The sequence below is a fragment of the Lindgomyces ingoldianus genome, assembly GCF_010093535.1.
Source record: "Lindgomyces ingoldianus strain ATCC 200398 unplaced genomic scaffold BDR25scaffold_10, whole genome shotgun sequence".
Taxonomy (NCBI): Eukaryota; Fungi; Ascomycota; class Dothideomycetes; order Pleosporales; family Lindgomycetaceae; genus Lindgomyces; species Lindgomyces ingoldianus.
This window is the reverse complement of record NW_022985171.1, coordinates 1325573-1348067: the sequence shown is the minus strand read 5'-3', so window position 1 is coordinate 1348067 and position 22495 is coordinate 1325573. Positions and strand designations below refer to the sequence as shown.

Genomic DNA, 22495 nt, shown 5'->3' with positions numbered 1-22495 from the left:
CATACCGAGCATCAATACGATCTTGCAATATGCGCTGGCGTATGGTGATACGTATCCAGACTTGCCAGACAAACACGCCTTAAATGAGCTCATGTTTGCCATGTGCTTAATTAGGCTCTTAGCTGGTGACGTTCATTTGAACGAAATTCCATTGTGGACTAATCTCAATATTCAAAAGATATGCATGAGGGCATTTGATAGCTTGATAGTGCAGCCATGGGTATGTGAATGAAGCTCCCCTCTCAAAGTCATCGTTCAATGGGTTGGAATAATGATAAACTGACAGCTACCTAGTGGGATCGCATCTGGGTCGTCCAGGAAGTCATTCTTCCAAAGAAGGTGACAGTAGTCTTCGGTCAATTCTCAGCTCCCCTTAAAATGTATGCCGACGCAGCCCAACACCTCGAGCAACACAGGACATCATGCTGCAAAGATGTCCTGCCAGTCGGGAATGAGTTCGCTTGTCTGAATGACTACTGTCACAAGATGTTGACTATAGTTGAAAGTGACAGACTCTGGCGACAAAAGGAGAAAACAACCCTTCTAAAGCTTCTCCGTCTTTACTATCCAAAGCAAGCCACGGACGCGAGAGATAAGATCTATGGGTTGCTTGGGCTTGTTCGACACTGGGGTAATGGCGAACCTGTTGTCCCTAACTACAACATTACTGCACGGACATTATACGAGCAAATCGCTATATGTTCGATCCGGATAACAGACTCTCTGGATTTCTTGGCATTCAAGGCTGAGAAGGTGAGGGAGAAGAGGCAGTATCTCATTGATATTGATGCTGTCAAATCAGGTCTATTATACTACACTGACTTGCCTCGTAACGCGAGCAACCTAGCAAAACGCAAAAAAGATGAGATCTTGAAAAAAGGGGAACCCCAGCCTGTCGAAATAATGTTCTCCTCTTGGGCACCTGACTGGGCGTGCATGAATCAAGCAGGGTACGAAAACGCTGTCGCCGAACGATTGCACCGAGCTGTTGTATTCGACGCGTGCGGAGGCCGCCCGGCTCTCCAACCGAAGCCGCTGTTTACTTCTTCTCCAGTCATGGTTAGGACAGCCGTACTCACAGTGTCAGCGATCCGAGCAGGGAAAATCAAGGATAGTACACCTGGTGGGCCGAATTATATGATGCCTTTCCTCGTCCATGGAAATGCCTCCCTCAACCTTAACAAACGAGAGTTCCCGCTCCCGGCTCAACCGACTGAGGAGCTCCTGAGACCATATGTAGGCGGAGGAACGCACTACGACGCCATATGCCGCGCCATCTGCGGGGACTCTTTCTTTGCATCGTCGGCCAACTCCGCGGCTCGGGTCGGCAGCACGATGTTCCGCAGGGCAACAGCCGAAGACATTGGTTCCATCAAGCTTTGGCGAACATGGATGAGCAAGCAAAAGAGTTCTAACATAGGTTATCAGCCTCTTTCGCGCAAGGAGTTCGAGGATGAAGAAACTTACAGGAGAATTTTCGACGCGGAGCGCGCTGTAAGATCTGTGGGCCATCTGAGACGGTATATCGAGCTTAATACGGGATATGTGGGTATGGCTGCGGATGCGTATGCAGGTGATGAGGTGATGGTTCTTATGGGTGCGAGCACGCCATTTGCGTTAAGATCCTTAGGTAAGATTGAGGTTGAGGGGGTGGGACAGAAAATGTTATGGGTTATTGCAGGAGAGGTGTATCTTCCAGGTGGAATGGATGGTGAGCTGGTGGAGGCAATGGAGAGGGAAGGGAAGAAAGCGGAGGAAATTTATTTGGTGTGAGGTAGTATGTAGCATTTACGCATAGGGGGGTTTAACACAAATAAACTCCTTGCCTCCCTTGTCTTTTTCTCTCCTGTTAATACCTTTAGGGCTGCTACTTCCTAGGTAAACAACGAACTCTCACGTGGACGCACAGATTCAAGCATCTAGTTACAGGTAAGAACCTAATGCATTGGCGTACTTACAGTCATTCTCTTGAAATCAACTGGATGTGGTGCAGCGGATCAATGCCAGGCCCCTAATGGCATCCCGGCGCTTCTTGAACCTTGCTAAAGCACGTTTGGTACATTATTAAAGAACGACTCGTCGGTGATATCGGAGTTAGTGCAAGCGAAGGCTTGAGCTGCATACATCTTGCAGCGATGGATCCCTCTGTGACCTAATTCTAATAAGTTATGAACTTGGAGGGTGCACCCAAGGCTATATCTCACCTAATTACTGCGAGAGAGCCTAATTACTAACCTCAACTCTGACATGTACTTCTTTTTGGTTTACATCTGATTCAAATATTTTGCGTCAGAAGGGATGTAGTATGCACCTCAATCCATCAAACCCTCCACCTCAATAATATTCTAGGTGGTAATTTCTCTCTAGGCCATTCCATCGTGGCATGTAGTGGCATGCAGTGGCGTGCAGTGCCGAAAAAGCTGCCGCATGTAATTTCACGCTCGATGAGACCAGCTTGTAGGTTGAATACCAACCCCACCGACTTGGAGGGCCTAGTAGAACGTAGAACATCTTGAGTTGTTGATTTCCAGCTCCGGGTGTGTCCACTGCATCGGCTCATACATAAGGAGACCAGAATGTATATAACTGCAAGATGTCAAAATTGAACATGCTCTTACGAAAACAGTTCTGTGAGAAATAGTAGTACCCAGGCATATTCGGATCGAAACGGCTTCAGGGCTTGCTCGATCCAGTAGCTCCAGTCATCCCTCCATGCTCCGCACCCAAACAGCGCTCTTGAATACTCCCAATAGCTGGGATACCAACCAGAGAACTCCCAGTCGATGATCACAAGCTCTAGGTCCGTTGTGTCCCACTGAACTTGGCCGTTTTCTGTTGTCGCTAGGGGATTGCGGAACATGATATTCTTTCGCTGGAAATCTGCATGCGTGAAAACTGGGGCGTGGTTCTGGAAGACATCCTTAAAGGCGCGCGAGAAGTGCTCTGCTTTGTATATAGAAAGGCCTTCTTTGACGTATCTGGCAATCATAGCTTCATTCAGGTCCGATTCGGTATCAAATGGTCCGTTGAATGACTTTGAGTGATCCTCTGACTCGAAAAGCCCATCCAGTAATCCACGATGACCAAAGCTACAGTATCCTCCCGGTGACTTCAACTTCCGCATCTCTTCAAAAACAAGGCGGAGATTCGAAGATACTATCTCTTTTGCCGCTCGACCCATATTTGGCCAAACGGAAGCCAGTGTTGGACCTTTGATGCGCTCCATGACGATGTAACTGTAGGTGTGCTTGTCGGGTCCGGGCCTCTGGTATAACGCATAGACGCGAGGTATCGGAACAGTCGTTGACTGTTTTAGGAAGAGCATTGTCTCTCCCTCTTGTAAATTGACAAAGGCACCATATTTAACAATGAAGTGTTCGCCAATTCCGACGACTCTGCCTGACGCCGCCGCCATGCGCTCATTGAGGATTTCTGTTGCAGATTCGATCTCTTCCACTGTGGGCAATATAGCAGGAAGGCTTGCTTCATCAGCGAAGTATGGTAGGCTGAAAGAGGCCATCATAGAAACTGTCGAAGAAAGCTAGGGCAAAAAATTGATGCGACTAACGGTCGTGCAATAGGGGCAGGACGAGTGCCAGTGAGAGACCGCACGGGCCATTATGCATGTCACGTGCAGGCCAATCGTCTCCACAGCCGTAATCCGACCCTCTTTCACTTTCACATACTCCTTTACGCTAGACAGACGCCTTAGAGAGAGGAACCTATCATAAGCTTATTACTCAATTGCTCCGCTCCTGAAGGTCTAAATCACAGGAAGTGTCTTTCAGTTTGGTAACCTTGGCTTTAGCGGTGTCTTCCTATGTCGTCCAGGCCTGCTGAAGTCTAAAGTCATAGCGACTTCGCTACCTCCTTCGTTGTGCCTTCCCCTTTTATTGGATCTGATTGCTCCTATCCGGAACTGGCACGGAACATAAATTTGGCACGCGCGATGAAGCACTGTTGCTGCGGCATGACAAGCCAACCACGCCACAACCCACCATCTGATTGACAACGGCACGAAGCACAAAGCTTATCCACGAGCCCTATACTGACAGAAATGGCACATCATAGCGGCAAATCCAACATGTTGCTGCGGCAGCAACACTCGCATCGTTACTGAACCCTTTGGCTGGCCATGAACATACTAGACGAGCAGATTATCCTTCCTTTCCAGGAAGAAAGTGGCTAGTCCCGATTAGGAAGGATAACGGGCTTTGCTTGGAAGGTCTTGGCAGCGCCAATCATATTTGGAGGGAAAAACCACGCAGCAGAAGTGATTTTAACACCCCCGACCGCGTTGTCTTCAATCACGATAGGGAAAAAAGAAGGCTAGATTAAGCATGTAGCAGAGCAGAATGATTACTTGAAGCTTAAAAACGTAGAACAACAAAGCTTTTTAGTTATTTGATTTTCTACCAATCAGATCAATAACCGGCTTATATCCAGACCAATAGGAGAGAGGGCTTGGCGGTAGAGATAGTGTATTATTTGATGATTTCATCAGCCAATGCATGGTCTGCCTTGACGCACGGAAATTGCCGTGCAGCAGCACCACAACTTGAAGCTCTAGAGCTGCATATAAACTAAATCTAGGTCTAAATATTTAGTAGATTAGGAAGTTAATAACAGCAATTAATTTAAAGCTACTATCTAGTTGCGGAAGCGTATAGGAAGCCTAATAGCTCTACCTTTGCAATTTAGCTTGTGTAAAAGTTCTAGTTATTATAGTAATATTTATTCTTTTTTTTTTTTAGTTTTTAGCAATTTTAAATCTGTAAGCGCGTCCTTAATATAGTCTATATTAGTAGAGTTGCTAAAATGTTAACAATTAGCAAAATCTAGTGTGTGCGTGCGCTAGGCGAGACCGTGCGTCAGCTGATGAAATTTAGTATACACCTCTAACAGCAGTTTCATATGTCTAGAAATATCACATCCTGGCGGTTAATACAATGTTACCAGCGTAACTCTCTACTACGATAGTCTAAGAACTAATATAATAGCATTTCAATGTGTCCGACATAGAACAAAATCAAAGCCATACTTCTCGAAACATCATACGTAAAACCTCTACCTTTATCACCGCAGCCTGCCTAACTCGTAAAGCGTCCTAACTGTTCTTGCACATCCTCAAATACTAACATGCTCCAGCTTCAATATCACATTCTTGGCTTTGTTATTGCCTTCATCATGTCGTACACTGTGTACCTAAGGGAAAATATTGGCGCAGCGCGAAACCACCACGTCATCTTCGTCCAAACGGAGTCAGACGGAGCCGGATACGTCTTCCAGGTTACCGGGAACATCCAACAAGGAATGGCATTCGACCACAAGTGGGCCAAAAAATTTGAAGAATCAGAGACATGTATTGGCCAGCAGGAAATTGGTACGGTTACCGAAGCCAATTTTGATAGAATTCAGTCTATAGTCGAGACACTCCCACCTCCACCGAAACAATTCAATGGACCGACGCGCATCGATCCAAGTATACCACTCCGACGCTGCCAGGAATGGACTGCTGATGCGATTCAACTGTTGAGAGATGCAGGCGTCTTGGAGAGTTAGGTTGCTTAATGACGGGTGGTAGCGATGGGCCTCAATTTCTGGATAAATAGTTACGCGCCGCATATCATGTGTATGGACTTATTCGAATTTCAATTGTCTTCCTCGGTATCTAAGGTCAATAACCATGATTTGTTGCCATTCAAGGTTTGAAGTTCCACGAGCTTTGAGGTTTCGATGAACTGCAATATAGAAAGGCACCGAATGCTATGGCCCCCACAATGAAACCTTAGTCGAGAGCCGTTTTACCTGCTCCTAGCTTCCACCAAGCCTAGAGGAATAAGGCTTCGGCATTCATATACTTTTCCCCACACCACTTTTCCATAATCAACTTCTACCACCAAATACACAAGCAACATATATAATGATAATTATATGAGAGCAAATACGTTCCGACACGTTTCCTATCTCTTATCCAGTATATAGAATAAGCCTATGCCATTTGTGACTAGTTCTAGCAAATCCCCCCTGCAGAACAGTGTTTAGTGTAGGAAGCTTTCCATGACATTGAATCGCTTAGGAGAACAGGAAGTGTAGTAGTGTGAAGGAAAGGGGAGTGGAAAGAAAGAACCATGATTGACTTCCACCTCCCATCCAATCCACCCAGAATGCCCTTGGTGAACTGTCGGTTGCGGAACTGTCGGTGGCTTAGGTTTCTTGTTGATTAGCGGTTGCCTGAGGTGTCTGTAGTGCCTGCTAATTCGATGCCGTTTCAGGAACTACGGACGTCAGGTTTCTGGCTAATAGCAGAGATCTGGCAGTGCCCCCTAGTGCACTTGACGGGCCTAAATCAGGTTTCAATTCAACGTCGTGTTTTGTCATTGGGGTCTCGACAGTTGCCTTGCGTGATTGTCGCCTGGGTTTCCCAGGCGGTTCCGTGATTTAGGAGCTTGTTGAGAATTGTCTTTGAGCCCAGATTCTAGCTCCCGCAGTTTGTTGCGGCCGACCCTTAGAGACATGCTAAGGACGTTTGGTGTAGTCGCACGACCGCGTGGTAAGATCTGGGGTAACAATCGGGTTGCGAAGCAACTGAATGCCATTTTTCAAAGGTAGGGTTTCAGCCTTGAAAGAGGAGCAACACCATTGTCAGGCTACTCAGAGGAATAGATATTAGATCGTGGATACTGAGCTACCATATGTTAGGCAGCCTTGGCCGGTGGTGTGCGAAGTAAGTACTTTGAATTATGGGTGCGTATAGGCTTGGTTCTCTATCTAGATATCTAGTCCTAACATCACTTTGGAAAGTCTATGCTGGACGGGCCTCCTTATACCATCTTATCGCCACTTTAGAGTCCTGTTGGGGTTTGTATCAAGCCTGCGCTATGTGGTCTCCCCATTTAACGATATAGTTCGGACCTTCATGAATGAGTGCTCGCATGAATCTGAGCTACAGAACTAGTGAAAGTCACAGCGTTTTTAACACAAACACTACCTTGACAGCTCAGCCCTTTAGCTTTTTAGGAGACTAGATCAGCTCATACTTACTAGACAGCTGCGGTATTGCCTTGGTAACCATAGCCCTGACGGGTTTGCGGAATCTGGCCAATCTTCTGGATTGCGGCTAGACCGACCCCTGCAGAATCTCTTTACTCTAGGATTGTGGTATTTTATAGTACTCTGTCTGACTGATAGCGGTTAGCCACTAGATCCTCTTAGACCCCTTTCTGTTTAATACGCAATATTCGCGCTCTTACTATCAGGGTGAAGTTTGAGATACCCCCCGAAGGCTTTATCATGCAAGACCTAGTTCACATGAGGTCACCTGCCCTAAAGCCATGAAAGGTATATCTGAGCCAGACGACTAGCAAGCTTTACCAACAGTCAAGCACCTATTTCTCTTGCTAGCGGGCTCTAACATTAACAAGAATACCGATAAGATGACTTGGGTATAGGGATTTACAGTAAGACTCCTTGCCACTGCGCCAGGTGAAAATATCATGAAGATCCTTTTAGGATGTGTCAAGTTTGGCCTCGAGCTTTCTTCAACAGCCTGTGTTTGACAGTAGTTTGAGACTCTTGATTTGCCAAATCCAACTCGTTTAGTCTTTTGCAAGTCGGACCTCTCTTGCAGTAGATCAATCGCAGCTTCTACCAAGCACTGGGTTTTGCGATTGTATTCCGGACACACTATGTACTAGATGTAGTGAATATGCGGATATTGCATAAAGAAATCAACCAAAGATTCTTCGGTGAGATACGTTGCGCCCTTCTATCGCACCTTGACAAGATTAGGGAAGGCTTTTGCAAAGCAGATAACAGGGTCATAGCCCAACTTGTATGCATAACTCTCCTCTTTGCTACTTCTACAGGATCCCAAGACATTGTGGCAGAATTCAGGGTCTAGGTCTAGGATAGTGTCTGAATGAGACCTGCCATGATCAGCGTCGAATGGAAGGCGCGATGTAAGCACATACCTCCAGCTCTCGCGAGCTCTCATACCAAACCTAATCCTCTTGATATACTTGTCCAGATAAGCTCTGGATATCGCTAATAATATTTCCAATAAAGTCGCTAGTTTAAGAAGCATCGTTTGCGTACCTGAATGAAAACGTTGAGTCGCCAAACTATCGCACGAAGACCTGGATATTTGCAACGACGAGGCACCCAGTTTTGATCAAAGGAATCGTGGAAAAATTGAAGGTTCTAAATGGATAGATCGATGGGTGATGATTATATTCGGATATGCTAGTGATGCCTCCAGGTATGACTACTTGACTTAAAGCGGGTCTGGTGACTCTTCTGTCGGCTACACGACTATTCTTGATGAATCTGTAAGCTGCCAAAGTGTTCTTATTTTTCATACTTCCTCCAGTCTCTTATATTGCCAACATTGCGCGTGCAAGTTAGCAGTGCGTAAAATGAAGCTTCAAGAAAGAAAGAAATTCTTTTTCTACATCAGTGTTAAGACTGGAGGGATTGTCGTGGAATTGGCACGTGAAATACCTTTCACGTGTCACGCAAACCGTCCCTGGCTTGATCCGTATGAAAATCCCAGCTTCCTAAATCTGTTTCTTGTTCCCCTATTATTGATTATGGACTACATAATGTACTGTTATCAGAGCAACTCCTGCACGCAAGTGACTATGAGTACATTTGATCCGAGAGCAACATATTCTCGAGATATCGAAAGCCTAGAACAGGGATTCTCACCTGTCGCAGAATGTCAATCGCGAGATCTTGACCTGCTAAACATGTTGCCAATATCAGTGAAGTATCAAGAAACATCTGACTTCTGTCTCAAATTAGAAGTTTTCGGGTGCCGTAAGACGTCAAGCCACTAGTGCTGACCCTCATTTCTCAGAGTCGCAATTGTTTGTTCACTCTCATTTAAAAATCTAAGACCCAAACATTTCATCGAGGGCCTGAAAATGACGTACAACATTGCTTCATCTCTATCTAGCTTTGCCCGCACTCTTCCGACCCCGCGTTTCAGAATCCTTCATGCACGGAGCTTGCATCAATGCACCACAAGCTTCACGCCACTGATCTCTTCGCACATCCATAGGCTAAATAGATCTCCAGGCTTCACCAAAAATCGAAATGGCCGACAGGGCGATGGATAGTCTCATAAGGCTACACATCATGCACCACCACATTGCAAGCCAATCACCCTAGAGAACGTGGAATCTGAACTGCCTCATCCATCACTGAGGCTTCCGATCAGGATATCCCTTTCGCATGAACGTAGCTTGTCAGAGAAGCCACATGCAATGATATGCAGATGCCTTACGGCTTCAGCGGTTCGGCTGTCGAATGCCGGACCCCTTTGATACTTAGAACGGGTTTTCTCGGTCCCTACATGCAAGGAGGTTTGGCTTTCCAGTGCTGTTGACCATCGTTCGCCCTCCACAGTGCCTTTCTACATTCATTCTTTAATCTTTTCTTTTTCATCATGACGCTCCTTTCGCGGGTCGTGAGCTTTGGTCTCACTGGTTTGCTTTTATCAGCACAGAGTGCCGCGAAGATTATATATGCGGGTGTTAATTCTGGTAAGCTCCATAAATTGCAGCTTGAAGGCGTGGAAATGACATAATGTAGCGGGCGGCGAGTTCGCAACTCAAAATCTTCCGGGGGCTTTTGGGACTGACTACCAGTTTATCAACGAGAGCGCCATTAACTTCTTCCTGAATTCAGGCGTTAACGTCATTCGAGTTACGTTCCTTCTGGTATGTATTCATTCTAGCGTGTATGTATTTTTTGGGAGACTGACAAGTGGCTGTCTAGGAGCGTATGTGCCCATTAGAGACTGGTCTCGGGAACAAATTCAACGAGACATACTTTACCAACTTTCAAAATGCTGTAAACTTCATCACAATGGCTGGTGGCTACGCCATCCTCGACGCTCACAACTACATGCGTATGCTCTTCTCTAATACCTCCACTTAATTTTCCCTCCTGACTTCTCCAAGGCTACAACGACCCTTCAATGCAACCGAATTCCGGCTCCATCATCGGCAACTCATCAGACCCTAAAGCAGCCACTACAGAGCAACTAGCGTCATTCTGGGCCGAGCTCTCCAACCGCTTTAAATCAAACCCCAATGTAATTTTCGGAGTAATGAATGAGCCACACGACATGCCTACCGAACTCGTACTCGCTAACGACCAAGCGTCCATCAACGCGATCCGAAAATCCGGAGCGCAGCAACTCATCCTCGTGCCTGGCAACGGATTCACTGGCGCGCAACGCTGGCTGAATTCGACATGTTCCGGGTGTAAACCGAATTCGGATGTTTTGACTGCTATCAAAGATCCAATGAACAATTTTGCATTCGATATGCACTTGTATTTCGATAATGACACCTCAGGTAATAAAAATTCCACGCTCCATAATACACTCTACTAAATACGATATCTCCACTAGGCACGCACAACGAATGCACAACCGCAGCCCCCGCAAATCTCCTCCCGGTAACTAGCTGGCTCGCCCAAAACAACTACACCGCCTTCCTTTCTGAATTCGGCGCGGGTTCCAATCCCACCTGTTTTGAGACTCTCAACAACACCTTGAAATGGATAGAACAGAACCCGCAATTCATCGGCTGGACGTACTGGGCGGCGGGCCCGCTTTGGGGTAACTACTTCTTGAGCGTGGAGCCTGGGATTGGGCCGGAGAGTAATAGTACTTGGCCTCAGATCTTGGAGCCGCATATCAAAACGTATCAGCCAGTGCAGAGGTGTGGGGTTAGTAGTGCAAGGGTGGATGCGAGCGTGGATGGTGTGCTGAGGGTTCTGGAGGGGTGTTTGGGGTTGAAGTTACCTGTTTGATGGATTTAAGGAGGGATTTGTAGGGGACGGGGTGGTAGAGGTTGAGTGAAGTCGGAGACAGGAATCGCCATTTTCTTAACATTCTCTCTAGTTCTAGCAAGAGATTTGAAAGATGATTTTATGCTTTGTCAGGTTTCTTAGTATGTTTTAGGAACAAGGTGTATGGCTTGTGCCAACAATCGAGAAACTTTACTGGTCATCACCCTCACTCCTTTCCCCTCCAGCTCAACCCGAAGTTCAAACCTCCTAACCACGACCCCCTCATATCTCCAAGCCTCACTAACCTCCCACGGGCAAAGAAACCCGCTAACCTGGACTATCCCGTATTCTCCAAACAGCCTCCCTAGTGCCCTTCTTTTAAGTGCCCTTCCTCTTCCAGTGGAGTGCTTACTATAATGTCCATTTCACTACCTAAGTCTTCAAAGATATTTCCTCATTCCAGGGGAACGCTGTAATCCTCGATTCCGCGCCATTTAAAACCACTTTTGTCCTCGGTAGGATTGGGCATTGTGACTTTCTCAAGGGAGGGGAAATGTGTGGGCTTGTGGATCGTAAATTGAAGAAGTCAAGTGCATCGCTCTAAGGGAATATTGCAATCATGCTCTTTCCGTGTTTTGAAAAGTGTGCTTGAGAAGTTGGGCGTGTCGCTATTGGCGTCGGTGCTGAAGACTTCATTCCAAGAGTAGAAGATTCCGGAATCCGGATTCACCAGGGAACTTGTGCTATATTATCGTGGTAGATGTTACTTTTTCTTCTCTTGGTAAGGGAACCTAGGACGTACCTTTTACATCACTAATATTGGTGGGAGTCGCTTCTACAAATTTTCTCGCTCAACACCTGGGTCTCCGGGAGGTAGTACACAGCACGAGCTGACAGTTAGTTCTTCAAGTTGGGGAAAGCTGCTAAAGCCCATAAGAGTCGCATCATATATGATATCGTCTCGCTAATCAAAAAAAATCAAGGCGTCGCAGTGTATTCCGAATAGACCCAAGTATGCTCTCAAACGCAGATGGAGAGACAGACCGAGCCAGCGTTTCCATCAGGAAGTAGTACGATTCGACTCAGGCTTTCTAGACAAGTTACGTCTCACTTATCATATACTTTTGTTTGCTTCACCTGACAGCAGGGGTCAATACAATTGAGTTACGGTTTGATTGAAGCTGCTCGTACTTCTTAACTTTTCACTAAAAGTTACAACGTAACTGTTAAAGCTTTTAGAGTAGCAGGGTCCCCCTTACTCTTAATATGGCACGCGAGGTTATTTAATTCACTAAAAATAACCTTATGACGTAGCCAGTTCTTCTAGAGTTGCAAAGCTTTAATTGTAGAGCCTGAGAGATGATTACAGTCACAAGTAACTGTCCTTTTCCCCCCGCTGAAGGCTCTGTGCCATCTCCCCATACAAGGGACTGTTATCTTTTGCTATGATAAGGTCGTCTAAGGTTGTTGTAGTACAGGGCAAGCTCTAAGGCTACACTAACACGTAAATAGTGGCACAAACACGCTCCCCCAGCCCTCACACGCGTCAGAGACTGCAACCTTAAAAAAGTCTACCTTAATTGTATACTTCTCACTTTTAAGCCTTATTAATTGAATTGTAACAGTTAAAAATGTAGTTACGTTTGTTTGCCTCACGTGATCGTAGGTGGAGCAAAAGTATCAATCGTACTACTTCCTGTTGGAAACGCTGGACCGAGCAACAAGGTGCGAGCATCTAAATTGTGGAGATGTAGTGTGCACTGTGACTGGGATAAAGCACTCGATTTCGAGAAGGCAAGGCCAAGATGATAGAAGACCCTGCATGTGAGACGGCTCGAAGCTCTAGAAATAGGTCCCATGTAACTGGAGTGCGGCGATTGCTGACTTTTCTTGAATTGCGGTCTCAAGGATCTAGGGCTTGCCAAGAGAAGCAAGTTTGTTAGTTAGAAGACGCGTGATCTAAGGAAGCCAGGGTAGTAATTTAACAATGAAGGTTGAGTACAAGTCTACAATGATTATGGCGTGCAGATCTACCGAACGGATCTTGGACAGGTCGACAGGAAGAGCGGAGAACTGGCCAAAGAGCCGATTGTTATTCTCTTCACTGCGTTGAGGATAGTTTTGACATTTGTAGAAGTCAATACCCCTTGTACTCTAAGCTCAGATATTGCAGATTCGGGAAGTCCACTTTAGGTGTCATGGGGTTGAGGGTATATTCTCTGAGGGGGCAGTCTAAACATGTGCTCTCAACTCAAGTCTTGCTTCAATGACCCTCTCCAACCCGAGACGCTTTGTTCGTCTCAAGCTTCCTATATACTTAAACAGAAGGGGCGCTAGGAGCCGATTGAATTGATGCAAAATTCGGAAGATATTGAGCAGATAATTTATGTCATACCGGAATTTGTTTAAGAATGATGAGCAGGACGTCGACTGGAAGGACTGAAGAAGCGACATGTCATAGTGGTAAATAATACATTAAGCTGATGAAGTGAATGTGAGGTGGCGAGAGAAAGCTGAAAAAATGAAGGTTGAAGTGAGTCGTCCATTGCTGTGTTGCGTCTTAGGCTCTAGTATAACAGAACATACTCAACCTGAATAAGCCGGGAAATTTGGATCCTCTTAATCTTCCCTTCATTATCAGCAATAGATGTGCACGACTCTATTGCATAGCATCCGTTTAAACCAAGGCCCTCGACATACTACACACAACTGTATAAGGCATACCCCTAAATAGGCTGAAGAGAGAGGTCATTTGGCGACCTATCTTCGTACCTCTCAGTTAGGCACTTCGCCCCTACCGCAGCATCGTCGGGTGGACTTCGAATCCTTGATCCTATTGCTAGAATCAGCTCGACCAACAACGGGAAGCAGGAGTCTGACCATTTTCAGGACCCACTGAAAACGCTGTGTGATATGTCATGTAAAATAGCTTCGCAGATGCAGGAAAGTGAGCGTTAGCAGCCCCAAGAAAAAGCCTTGCTGAAATATTTTCACATGAATCAATTGTCCTCTATTGGCACACAAAGGCCAGCGCCTGCTCCCCAAACCCAGACCCCTCACCTTACCTCACCTCCCAACCTTCTCTTCATCAATTGCCCTTCTCAAATCCGCCAAAACCTCCTGCCTCCGATCCAAATGTCCCCGCAAGCCCTCAACCTGCTCTTTAACCGTCTCAATCTCGTCCCGAATCCCGCCTAAGCCCTTCACCGCACCCCCATCCCCACTCTCGATATCCCGCAACATCCTCCTCTTATAATCTAGCAGCATCTCCAACTCCCTCTTCACAAGCGCCGGTTTCGCATCCACCCTCCTTCCATGCCTCCTACCCTCCGCCTCCTTCTCCACGCGCTCAATCTTCTCCTCCAACTCCTTAAGTTGTTTCTTCAACCGCACCTCCTCCCAATCCTCTGTCGTGCGGCCGCCAAAATCCGTGCCTTTGGTCCTGGTTCCGTAATTCGCCGCTCGGTCCCCCACGCCCAGACGCGTGAGATATGCATCCCCAAATTTCGCCTTCCGACCTGTTGCCGTGTTTTCATCTCCGCGTTCGGCCCATCGGCTACCCGTGCGCTCGACATCGTAGTCGATATGCGCTTTCTCGAAGGTAGCGCGCAAACTAGGGGGCACGCTTCTTGGGACGCGAAACCCCTCGCTTCGCTGGTTGAGGATGTGTAGGAAGGCGAGACAAGCATCCTTACCGACTGATTCGCCAGCCTTTGGGTTCACGAGGTTCCATGCGAAGCGGATATCGGAGTCGGGGACGTTGTCGAGGGAAACGAAGAGCCCGTCCAGAGCGTTGAACGAGATATTGCCGTGGCCGTCGCGGTTCGCTGTGTAGATTTCTTCGTATTTGTTTTTGTCGCCGGGGGACATGTACCAGTCGAAGCCGTCACGGAGGCCGGGCGTATCGTCTTCGTCTTCGATTTGCTCGAACTGGGGTTGGCTTCCGCTGAGGGCGCGATTGGCCTGCACCAAATGGGCTTTGGATTCGGGGACCAGCCAGTCGGGGAGGGAGGCGGGGACGTCGGAGGATTCCTACGAACGTATCCCATCAACACCAATATTTCCTGCAACGATATGTACATTGGGAGGGTAGGTGGGGAAGGAGGGGAAGTCGGGAAAGTTCGGGAGGCTAGCTATCCATACCCCATTTATCAGGTCAAAAATCAACCGCATGGCCACACAAAACTCCTCAAAGTCCAACTTGCCGTCGCCATCCACATCTGCTAGATCCCAGACCCTCTCTAACTGATCATCTCTCAGGTGGCTGTTCTTGAGGACTGGAGCTGCCTGCGCACCATCGAGATGTGTTGAGCCGTTAGACAGCGAGCTGAAGATTTCCCAGTACTTTTCGATTTCGTCTTGTTCTATGCGGCGGGGAGGCATTGTGTTGTAAGAGAACTGTGAGAGAGCTGTGAGAGGGGGGTTGGGTTCAAGGTTGTGGTGGGTTTGAAGGTGAAGGCTGCGGTGCGACCGGAGCTGTCGTCACATAGCTCCTGGCTCAGGCGAGACCCGCGGACATCCCTGTCCGGCACGTGTTTTATAAAGTTGCTTGCATCAAAGATTGAGTATCACTACCACCTCAGCAAAAATCTTACACTCGTTTCTAATGTCTGTATTAAGCTATTTGTCATTCTCAACTATATACCTTGCATCCACCCTATTATCATTAGCACAGAAATAACAAAAACAGAAATGCGTGCGACAGCCTCAAAAAGGCCAAGACAAAAAAAAAAACAATAACCATCCCCATTTTAGCAAAACTCCCAAAAAGCTGCTACATACGCCGATGCAGCCCAAGGAATGACGATGGCATTCGATCCATTTTAACCCTGAAAAAGTCTCCGTCGTGGGGGACGTGAAAGAGGGAATCAACACTGCTGGTGCAAAACAAATGCTACTTTTTGTGGTTTATAGCATATTCGCAAGCTCGAGGTCGATCTGCTGGCTGAGGAAGATTTTCCTCTCGTGCGTAAGTTGGGTTTGCAATCGCTGTTCGGAGAGAGCCACGAGCTGTTTCTTGGTTACCCGGTCCAAGTCAGCTCCCCGGAGCAATTCCTGAACAACTTCGATAATGGTAGCATCGCTGGGTCCGTTCATCATGTTCTGGAAGTTGACTGTGCTGCCTGGCCGGGAGGCCGAGAACCCGAGCGGGCTTCGTCCGCGATTGAGAGGGGGTGTTGAGGCCATGAGGTTATCGGAGCTCTGAAATCCGGCTACACTGCCTCGCTGAGCGTAGGGAGTGTTGTTAATATTATCGCTCATGCCCCCCATCGACATCAAACGACCGTTGTCCTGCGGACTATCTTGATACCGAGTAAAGTTCGAGTATTGAGATTGTCGTGCGTGCATTCCCTGATACGGGCCAGGGGATTGTGGTGGCATATGAGAGATGTGGTGCATGTTGGACATGATAGTCGAAGCTGGCTTAACGGAGGAGTAGACGGATTGCATGTCGTTCATTTCATAGCCATCATCGTCATATGCGCTTTGTGCACCCTTCTCTGAGTTCTGGCCAACGAGACCGCGGCGGCCTGGAAGGCCGTTCGCAGAGGCATACTCGTCCCACCGCTGGAGGGGAATACTCTTAGGATCGAATCCCTCGTCATCTTGAGTAACCACTTGCTTGACGCCCTTCTCTCCAATAACAACACGTGTGTTACCCCAAGAGAAATCATCTTGCTTCCAGAATGAGTAAAGTGGCAGAACGAATGAGTAGATCGGGAAGGCCAAAATGTAGATGATCATCCATCCAACGTGCTGCCATTGTCGCTTGATGATGAAGATGACAGCTTGGAGACCATACACGGCAGCAAGTATGATGATTGAGAACATCGGGAATTGGCTCGTTTTGGATGTTATCGTGTAGATGAGATAACCGAGGTAAGCGCAGATAGAGGGAAGAATAAGGGTACCAAACAGGTCAATGAAGACAATGAAGCGCATACTGAAACAGCAGAAACCGCACATATCTTTGAGGAAGACGAGCTCAGCCAAGTTGTGAATGGTTGAGTTGATCCAACGACGTCTCTGGGAGAGAAGAATGCTCCAAGTTTCGGGCGCAGCTGTAAGAGCGTATGCGTCCGGGACAAATTTGTACGACATGTTCGGGAAGTGCTTCGTCATCAGAGTTGTCAGATAACGATCTTCACCCAAAGAGAGGAGATTCTTCTTGTGCAGAGTATCCACGTTGCAGTCGGCGTAATCCTTGATGACTTTGTCGGAAATGATGAGGGGTTTGCCCTTGTCGGCAGTTCGAAGACGGTACATACAGAAACTATACCAGTTAGTCTCGACAACGGGAGTAGATGTGGTCAACTTACCATCCAGGTAAACAAGTAACACTACCAAACAAACTCTCGAAGGCCTTCGCCAAGTGATGGGAAATGTAGTATTCGTAGACTTGAATCATAGTCCACCAAGACCTCTCTTCATTTTCCAAACTTGTCTCGCCACAAATACCGGCAATTTTCGAATCGTTTGCGCAGCTTGCCACTAGGCGATTGAGAGCATCAGGACGAACCATGGTATCAGCGTCGACCATGAGCAAATACTCGTAAAGCTCGGGATCCACACCGATGATGTTGTTGATTTGGTGGAACATTTCTAGCTCTAGAGGGTTCATAGCTGAGCGATTGTGGACACGGTTGAGGAAGCTCATGAGCAGGATCTGCGAGTCTCGCTTGCCACGGTTACCGGGTTTAGCCTTGCTCTGCTCAGACTCTTTGCCCATCTTAACCACAACAATATATGGAACGACATTGCCTTCAAATTCGTAGAGACCAGAGTAGACTTTTCCATAATTGAGCTGTTCGCTACCTTGCCCAACGGACTTGAAGGGAAGGGCCGGGGGATCAACCTTGGGATCAACACCGAGGATGTCAAGGACAATCTTTGGTGTCGGCCTATCATTACCACCACCGACAATCATACCATCACAAATGACGCAGATGAGCTTTCGCTTGTTGTCATAGGCGAGAGCAGTGAGTGAATCGAGACCCTTTCTTAGCTGGTCCTCTCCTTCTGTATAGGCAGGCACCTGGCAGATGACGAATTTGTCCTGGTTCGCCGGGCGTCGTTTGGATCCAAGTTGAAGGGCAGCCAGAAATTTGACGAGAATGACTGTGCACAGTATGATACTGAATGCAAGCAGGATGTAGTTGTTGACCTGGCACTTAGGAGTTTTGCGGAAGTCCGTCTTTCCAATGTAAAATAAATTATCGAGGCATTGTCGGTTATATTGCTGCGCGGTCTCGTTTAATGAGTTTTCGAAATTCGAACTCAAGTCCGTGCCAGCATAGTTTGTGACCATCTTCTCCAACTCTGAATCTAGAAACCGGTACGTAGCGAGGTTGTTCATTTCGTCCAGCGTGTGAAAGTAGTCAGTGAGATCATAAACCTTGTCGTGCAAGGTAAACCACATATGATTTTGGTTTTGGCCCTCACTCTTGATCTTCCCTGCGTCCCAGACGAGATCACCCTTCCTGAACTCGTCCATCTTCGGAAGGAAGACATCAGGATACCAGCGTGAATTATGCAATTTACTTGTGGGTTGCGTCGTGAGATTGCCGGAGATGTGCTGAGCATTAGAATTTGTAATGGTGTTATTCGGTCGCAGCTGGAGAGTAGGATTATCAACCAGGTTCGGACAGGCAATGTAGATCGGAGGAACGATATACTCGTCCATGTTGGTGCCAGCGAATGGTTGCATGTTTTCGGTGGTTGTCTTGATAGAAGTGTCGCTGTGCTGCCTCTTCCAAAACTTCGAAAGATCATAGACACTACCATGATGACTGACCCAATAATCGTTATCGCCTTGATGGTAAGAGACCTCTTTGTTGTTCCAAGCTTTGTCCCAGTTCGGGCATAAAAGCTTACCAAACCAGACAAAGTAAAAGACGATGAAGGCGTTCATGAGAATAATGATCATGACAAGGACGAGCTTCTCCCTCCAAGCCATGCGGACGTCGGGTCGCTTCATGCGGCCAAGTAAGCTGAGAAGAGGAGAGGGAATCCAAAATGTCAGAGCCCAGACGAAGGCGACCCAGATTCTTCTAGTGGCTGTAGTGGGATGCTCGGTGACGACCTTGTTTCCACCTGTTTCCTCGTCATAGTAGGTGACTCCCTTATTCTCATCGCCCTTAACTCCGAGGCCATAATCCCCAGGGCGCATCAGCAAGGTTGGCGCGCTGGTGGGAGCAATGGATCGAGCACCAAGAGCGCTGCGAGCGCCCATAGTCGCGGAGCTCTGATGCCTCTGCAAAAGGTTGGTTTGGCTGTCTACAGGGGCAGCTTCTGGAAGAGGAGGGAAAAATCCACTTCCCATGCCGGGGCTTTGCGTTGAATAACCGCTCTCGAGACCACCAGCCCCGACCATATTCCCAAGCATGTTGTTGGATTCAATCTCTTGTGCCTTGAGATCAATCTGCGACTCTGCCTCCCACCAGGACCCCTCTCGGATCCATACTCTCTGTTCGCCGATGACGACTTCTCCATTGCTCCAGCCTCGTTCGAGAATCCAGTTTTGAATGCCATCTTTACCATCAGTACAACCCAGCTGCATATAACGGGAATAAAATTCGTGATGGTCAAAATCGGCTGTGAAATCAAGGTGCTTGTTGCGACGGTTGGCCCATTCGGGTAGCCTCCAATCCCGGAGCTGCCTAGAGATTGTTCCAGCCGACCAGGATGCGTTCAGGTCTTGAGTGAGTGAGGATGGGGAGTTGTCTGTTGGATGAAGCCCGAGGTGAAACCAGACTCTACTGCTGGCGACGGTCATCGCTAGATCAAAGCGGCCCTGTGTTCCGAGAACAACCCCTTTGCCTTCCTCCGGCAGGAGAATTCCTCGAACAAAATTATCCTCTTCCTGAATATCTAGGGCAATTTTTTCCAAAACAACTTCGCGTTTTTCGAAATCAGTTTGACGCTGGCGAAGCGCAGGCCCATCCACACCGAGGTCAGCTTCACAGTTTTGGACCGCCTCTCTCATATTCTCAAGGACCGAGTTTCCAGCAGTGGCGAATTGAACCCCATCCTCTCTCATCTCCCGATTGATTCCATCCGTGTCATCAAAAACGGTACGAAGGGATATGGCTTTGCCGAGTGCCTTGCTTGGCACCTCCAAGACGGTGATATTGACGATGTCCGCGCCATCTTCCTCGGAGGGAGGAGTCATGATGCCGGGGTGATCGCTATCACTCCCACTGGATGGGAAGGCGGCCCTGCCACTTCGGATTTCATCTTTAATAGTAGCGTTCGCGTGTTCAACGACATAGTCGACGATGGCTTCATAGATACCAGCAATAGCAATTTCACGGTCACTGGAGCTCAATCTTCGCTGGAGGACATCGGCATCGATTTCTAGAAGACCTGCGCATTCCCCACAAATTGACTCCAGGGCGTCACCATCGACGAAGTAACCGAGAGTGTCACCCAACTTGAGGAGTGCCGTGAGGCTGCCAATGAGGCGCTGGAGTTTCTTGCCTTTGATGCCGATGGCCTTGAGGTTGGCGCGCCAATCCTCTGCAGCTGCGGCATCGTCGGCATCTGGGAGATAGGAAGGAGGGTGATACGTCCCCGACCGGTTCAGGAAGGTGTATTCCTCGAGAGGCCTGATGTTCAGGTACTCTTTCTCGGCCCTACTGGCATTGCTCGAGTTTAAGTAGTAGAAAACATCGAAGGCTCGAAATCCGGCGTGAGAAGGGATCTCAAGCAATCCTTGGCGGGTGTCAAGGCCAGACGTGGACAGCTTGATCTCGGCTCCAACCAGGTTGCCTTGGAGGTTGATGGTGAAGACGGCGGCGAGAGCCGAGTGTCGAGGAAAAGAGGGGTTCTGTGGTGTGACACAGTGGGTGAAGGCTTTGATGGCCTCGAGCGCTGTGTAGAAGCTGCCAGGAACCTGTAGCGGAAGCCCCGAAATGAAGGGGGAGAACAAGGAGGGGCACGACTCGTGCAAGGATCTGGAAAGTAAGCAGATGATAACTTCAGGTGTGGATTAAGACAGAACCCACCCCAGCACGATGCAGCCGTCCTCTGCCCTACGTCGAGCATGCTCCCAGGCCTTTCGGCCCAGCTGCAGGTCGACGGTACCACCAATGCGGTCGTTGATCATGGTCCTTGCATTGATCCAAGTGTTTACGACCAGGCTGGTGCTGGCCTCGAGATGGTAGGGCTGGCTCATGCCATACGTCGTGTGCAGGGCGTTGAGCAGGGTCGACGTAGAAACTTGGGCGGACGCGTTACCCGGACGTGGCCCCGCAGCCGACGTCGTCGAGTAGATGGACATGCGAGAGTTGTTGACGAAACTCATTGTGGGCGGCGGGTGAGGCCTGGAGCCCCGATCACGAAGCGTGTGGTGTTGTTCGATGTGAGGCCAGTAGTGTGTCTAGATGTTCCTCTAGTATGCAGTGTCACGGGTGGGCGGAGCGACTGATGGGTGTAAAGTTGTGAGCGAGCGTCGTCCCTTCGACTGTTGAGCTGGGGAACTGGTTGACACGGCGACGGGGCTGGTAACCGTATAGCAGATGCTCCTCAACTGCAACTTCGACAAAAAGAGCAAACGAAGGGAAAATTAATTAAGCGATCGTGAGAAGGAAACCGAAAAACAGACACGGGCAGAGGAGATGGGGAGAGAGGAGTGACGATGCTTGTTGGCAGAGGGCGACTTTCTCCATTCCTGAGGGTGCCCGGGTGAGGAAGTGCTTCTGGCCTAGCGTAGCGGTATCGAATTGGTAATTTACCAAAGGAGCTCCGTCGCTGTGGCGAAGCCCCTCGATGCATTCACGCTTGTTTTCGCCCGCCACCCGATGCCACCTTCGTCTGATTGATCAGTTTGCGCAGGTCCATGGCGTGAATGGTCGAGATTCCTGCATAACCCCTATTTTTAGGCTTCTTTTGTTTACTTCGACTGAAAAGGTTTGCTTGCTCTGAGCGACTGGGTGTGAGTTTGTTGTCTGTTCTCCATCGCTTTTGGAAACACGCCTTGGTAACTCTCTCGGCGCCGAGCAGGAGAAGCATGCACCCTCCTCGCGGACTCCGGAAAGATGCCCGTAGCGGGTGGCAGGGCGGAGAAATTGCTGCACATGAAAATCGATGGTCTCAACGCCTGATGGAGCGCAGCTCACCATCCATCCAGCCCTTGTTAGCTGTTCTTCCGTGCCACCTTTCGTTGCTCGCTGTCCTGTTCAGGCGTGCTTGTCCCACTCAGCCTCTCGCCAGCACGTCTCATGCTCCATCCCACAGCGACAACGGTAGCCCAGCTGCTCGGCGCTGTCCGTATCGCAAGCTGTCAACTGTCGTATAGGAAGCAGCCCAACGAACTTTTCATGAAACCCATGCTCCCATGTTCTTGAAGCTGTTGATCGATTACGAAACAATGCATGGATGATTGCGCTACCTGCAGCGATCTTCCCCAGAATCCCGTTCCTGTCCTTGACTCAACTGGTTGGCTCTTTACCGAGGCGGGATGTGTCCTTAGGAAGCACCTCAGGACGACTTGTGTTGTCGTGGTGATGGTCTGCCTTTGTTTCTGTGTCTTTGCAAGTTGCAGTATGGTGAGAGAGACATAGGATGCGCTGACGGCCTCTCCTGTCTCCAGACTGCTGCCAGAAGCAACATGGCATCCACCTCAATAAGCACACAAGTGGAGCCACGCCTAAGCGGAGGTGTTTTAAGTTACAGCGTATTGTATCTA

The 22495-nt window shown here is 48.4% G+C and overlaps 9 protein-coding genes across 9 annotated transcripts; 4 read left to right on the top strand and 5 right to left on the bottom strand.

The window, feature by feature from the left end:
* Positions 1-2230: 2230 nt before the first annotated feature.
* Positions 2231-2612, bottom strand: BDR25DRAFT_12864 (uncharacterized protein). Its single transcript, XM_033683801.1, has one exon. The coding sequence runs from the start codon at positions 2558-2560 to the stop codon at positions 2321-2323; it is 240 nt and encodes a 79-aa protein (XP_033549799.1). The 5' UTR covers positions 2561-2612; the 3' UTR covers positions 2231-2320.
* Positions 2613-2614: 2 nt separating this feature from the next.
* Positions 2615-3523, bottom strand: BDR25DRAFT_219908 (uncharacterized protein; the record flags this gene model as incomplete). The annotated part of the gene is made up of 1 exon (XM_033684983.1): positions 2615-3523. The coding sequence occupies one exon, from the start codon at positions 3521-3523 to the stop codon at positions 2615-2617; it is 909 nt and encodes a 302-aa protein (XP_033549798.1).
* Positions 3524-4926: 1403 nt separating this feature from the next.
* On the top strand, positions 4927-5650 carry BDR25DRAFT_12861 (uncharacterized protein). Its single transcript, XM_033683800.1, has 2 exons — positions 4927-5097; positions 5149-5650. The coding sequence occupies exon 2, from the start codon at positions 5188-5190 to the stop codon at positions 5560-5562; it is 375 nt and encodes a 124-aa protein (XP_033549797.1). The 5' UTR covers positions 4927-5097; positions 5149-5187; the 3' UTR covers positions 5563-5650.
* Positions 5651-6879: 1229 nt separating this feature from the next.
* BDR25DRAFT_353265 (uncharacterized protein) lies at positions 6880-8360 on the bottom strand (the record flags this gene model as incomplete). The annotated part of the gene is made up of 10 exons (XM_033695144.1): positions 6880-6954; positions 7050-7120; positions 7186-7201; positions 7254-7286; positions 7322-7360; positions 7430-7693; positions 7736-7768; positions 7817-7928; positions 7974-8123; positions 8164-8360. 10 exons carry the CDS (start codon positions 8358-8360, stop codon positions 6880-6882), a joined length of 990 nt encoding a protein of 329 aa, XP_033549796.1.
* Positions 8361-8417: 57 nt separating this feature from the next.
* BDR25DRAFT_353264 (uncharacterized protein) lies at positions 8418-9174 on the top strand (the record flags this gene model as incomplete). Its single annotated transcript, XM_033695143.1, has 3 exons — positions 8418-8815; positions 8861-9121; positions 9162-9174. The coding sequence occupies 3 exons, from the start codon at positions 8418-8420 to the stop codon at positions 9172-9174; spliced, it is 672 nt and encodes a 223-aa protein (XP_033549795.1).
* Positions 9175-9376: 202 nt separating this feature from the next.
* Positions 9377-10943, top strand: BDR25DRAFT_333193 (glycoside hydrolase; the record flags this gene model as incomplete). Its single annotated transcript, XM_033692810.1, has 6 exons — positions 9377-9548; positions 9598-9725; positions 9784-9916; positions 9969-10367; positions 10424-10736; positions 10919-10943. Exons 1-6 carry the CDS (start codon positions 9452-9454, stop codon positions 10941-10943), a joined length of 1095 nt encoding a protein of 364 aa, XP_033549794.1. The 5' UTR covers positions 9377-9451.
* A 46-nt stretch (positions 10944-10989) lies between these two features.
* BDR25DRAFT_353261 (uncharacterized protein) lies at positions 10990-12999 on the top strand (the record flags this gene model as incomplete). The annotated part of the gene is made up of 11 exons (XM_033695142.1): positions 10990-11173; positions 11244-11361; positions 11393-11509; positions 11540-11587; positions 11636-11764; positions 11813-11955; positions 12183-12259; positions 12319-12351; positions 12473-12531; positions 12584-12744; positions 12806-12999. 11 exons carry the CDS (start codon positions 10990-10992, stop codon positions 12997-12999), a joined length of 1263 nt encoding a protein of 420 aa, XP_033549793.1.
* Positions 13000-13814: 815 nt separating this feature from the next.
* BDR25DRAFT_302529 (cytoskeletal adaptor protein saga) lies at positions 13815-15258 on the bottom strand. Its single transcript, XM_033689814.1, has 2 exons — positions 14950-15258; positions 13815-14838 (listed from the first exon to the last, which is right to left on the bottom strand). The coding sequence occupies exons 1-2, from the start codon at positions 15187-15189 to the stop codon at positions 13873-13875; spliced, it is 1206 nt and encodes a 401-aa protein (XP_033549792.1). The 5' UTR covers positions 15190-15258; the 3' UTR covers positions 13815-13872.
* A 223-nt stretch (positions 15259-15481) lies between these two features.
* BDR25DRAFT_341731 (uncharacterized protein) lies at positions 15482-21452 on the bottom strand. The gene is made up of 3 exons (XM_033693637.1): positions 20814-21452; positions 17127-20762; positions 15482-17080 (listed from the first exon to the last, which is right to left on the bottom strand). The coding sequence occupies exons 1-3, from the start codon at positions 21110-21112 to the stop codon at positions 15715-15717; spliced, it is 5301 nt and encodes a 1766-aa protein (XP_033549791.1). The 5' UTR covers positions 21113-21452; the 3' UTR covers positions 15482-15714.
* Positions 21453-22495: the final 1043 nt, after the last annotated feature.

Excerpts from the sequence above, each read along its gene's own strand:
- BDR25DRAFT_12864 (XM_033683801.1), bottom strand. The coding sequence starts at position 2,560 with ATGAGCCGATGCAGTGGACACACCCGGAGCTGGAAATCAACAACTCAA.
- BDR25DRAFT_12861 (XM_033683800.1), top strand. The coding sequence starts at position 5,188 with ATGTCGTACACTGTGTACCTAAGGGAAAATATTGGCGCAGCGCGAAAC.
- BDR25DRAFT_302529 (XM_033689814.1), bottom strand. The coding sequence starts at position 15,189 with ATGCCTCCCCGCCGCATAGAACAAGACGAAATCGAAAAGTACTGGGAA. Across the intron at positions 14,839-14,949 it reads TTTTTGACCTGATAAATGGG|GAATCCTCCGACGTCCCCGC; the intron begins GTATGGATAGCT and ends ATACGTTCGTAG.
- BDR25DRAFT_341731 (XM_033693637.1), bottom strand. The coding sequence starts at position 21,112 with ATGAGTTTCGTCAACAACTCTCGCATGTCCATCTACTCGACGACGTCG. Across the intron at positions 20,763-20,813 it reads GACGGCTGCATCGTGCTGGG|ATCCTTGCACGAGTCGTGCC; the intron begins GTGGGTTCTGTC and ends CTTACTTTCCAG. Across the intron at positions 17,081-17,126 it reads GTTACTTGTTTACCTGGATG|TTTCTGTATGTACCGTCTTC; the intron begins GTAAGTTGACCA and ends TAACTGGTATAG.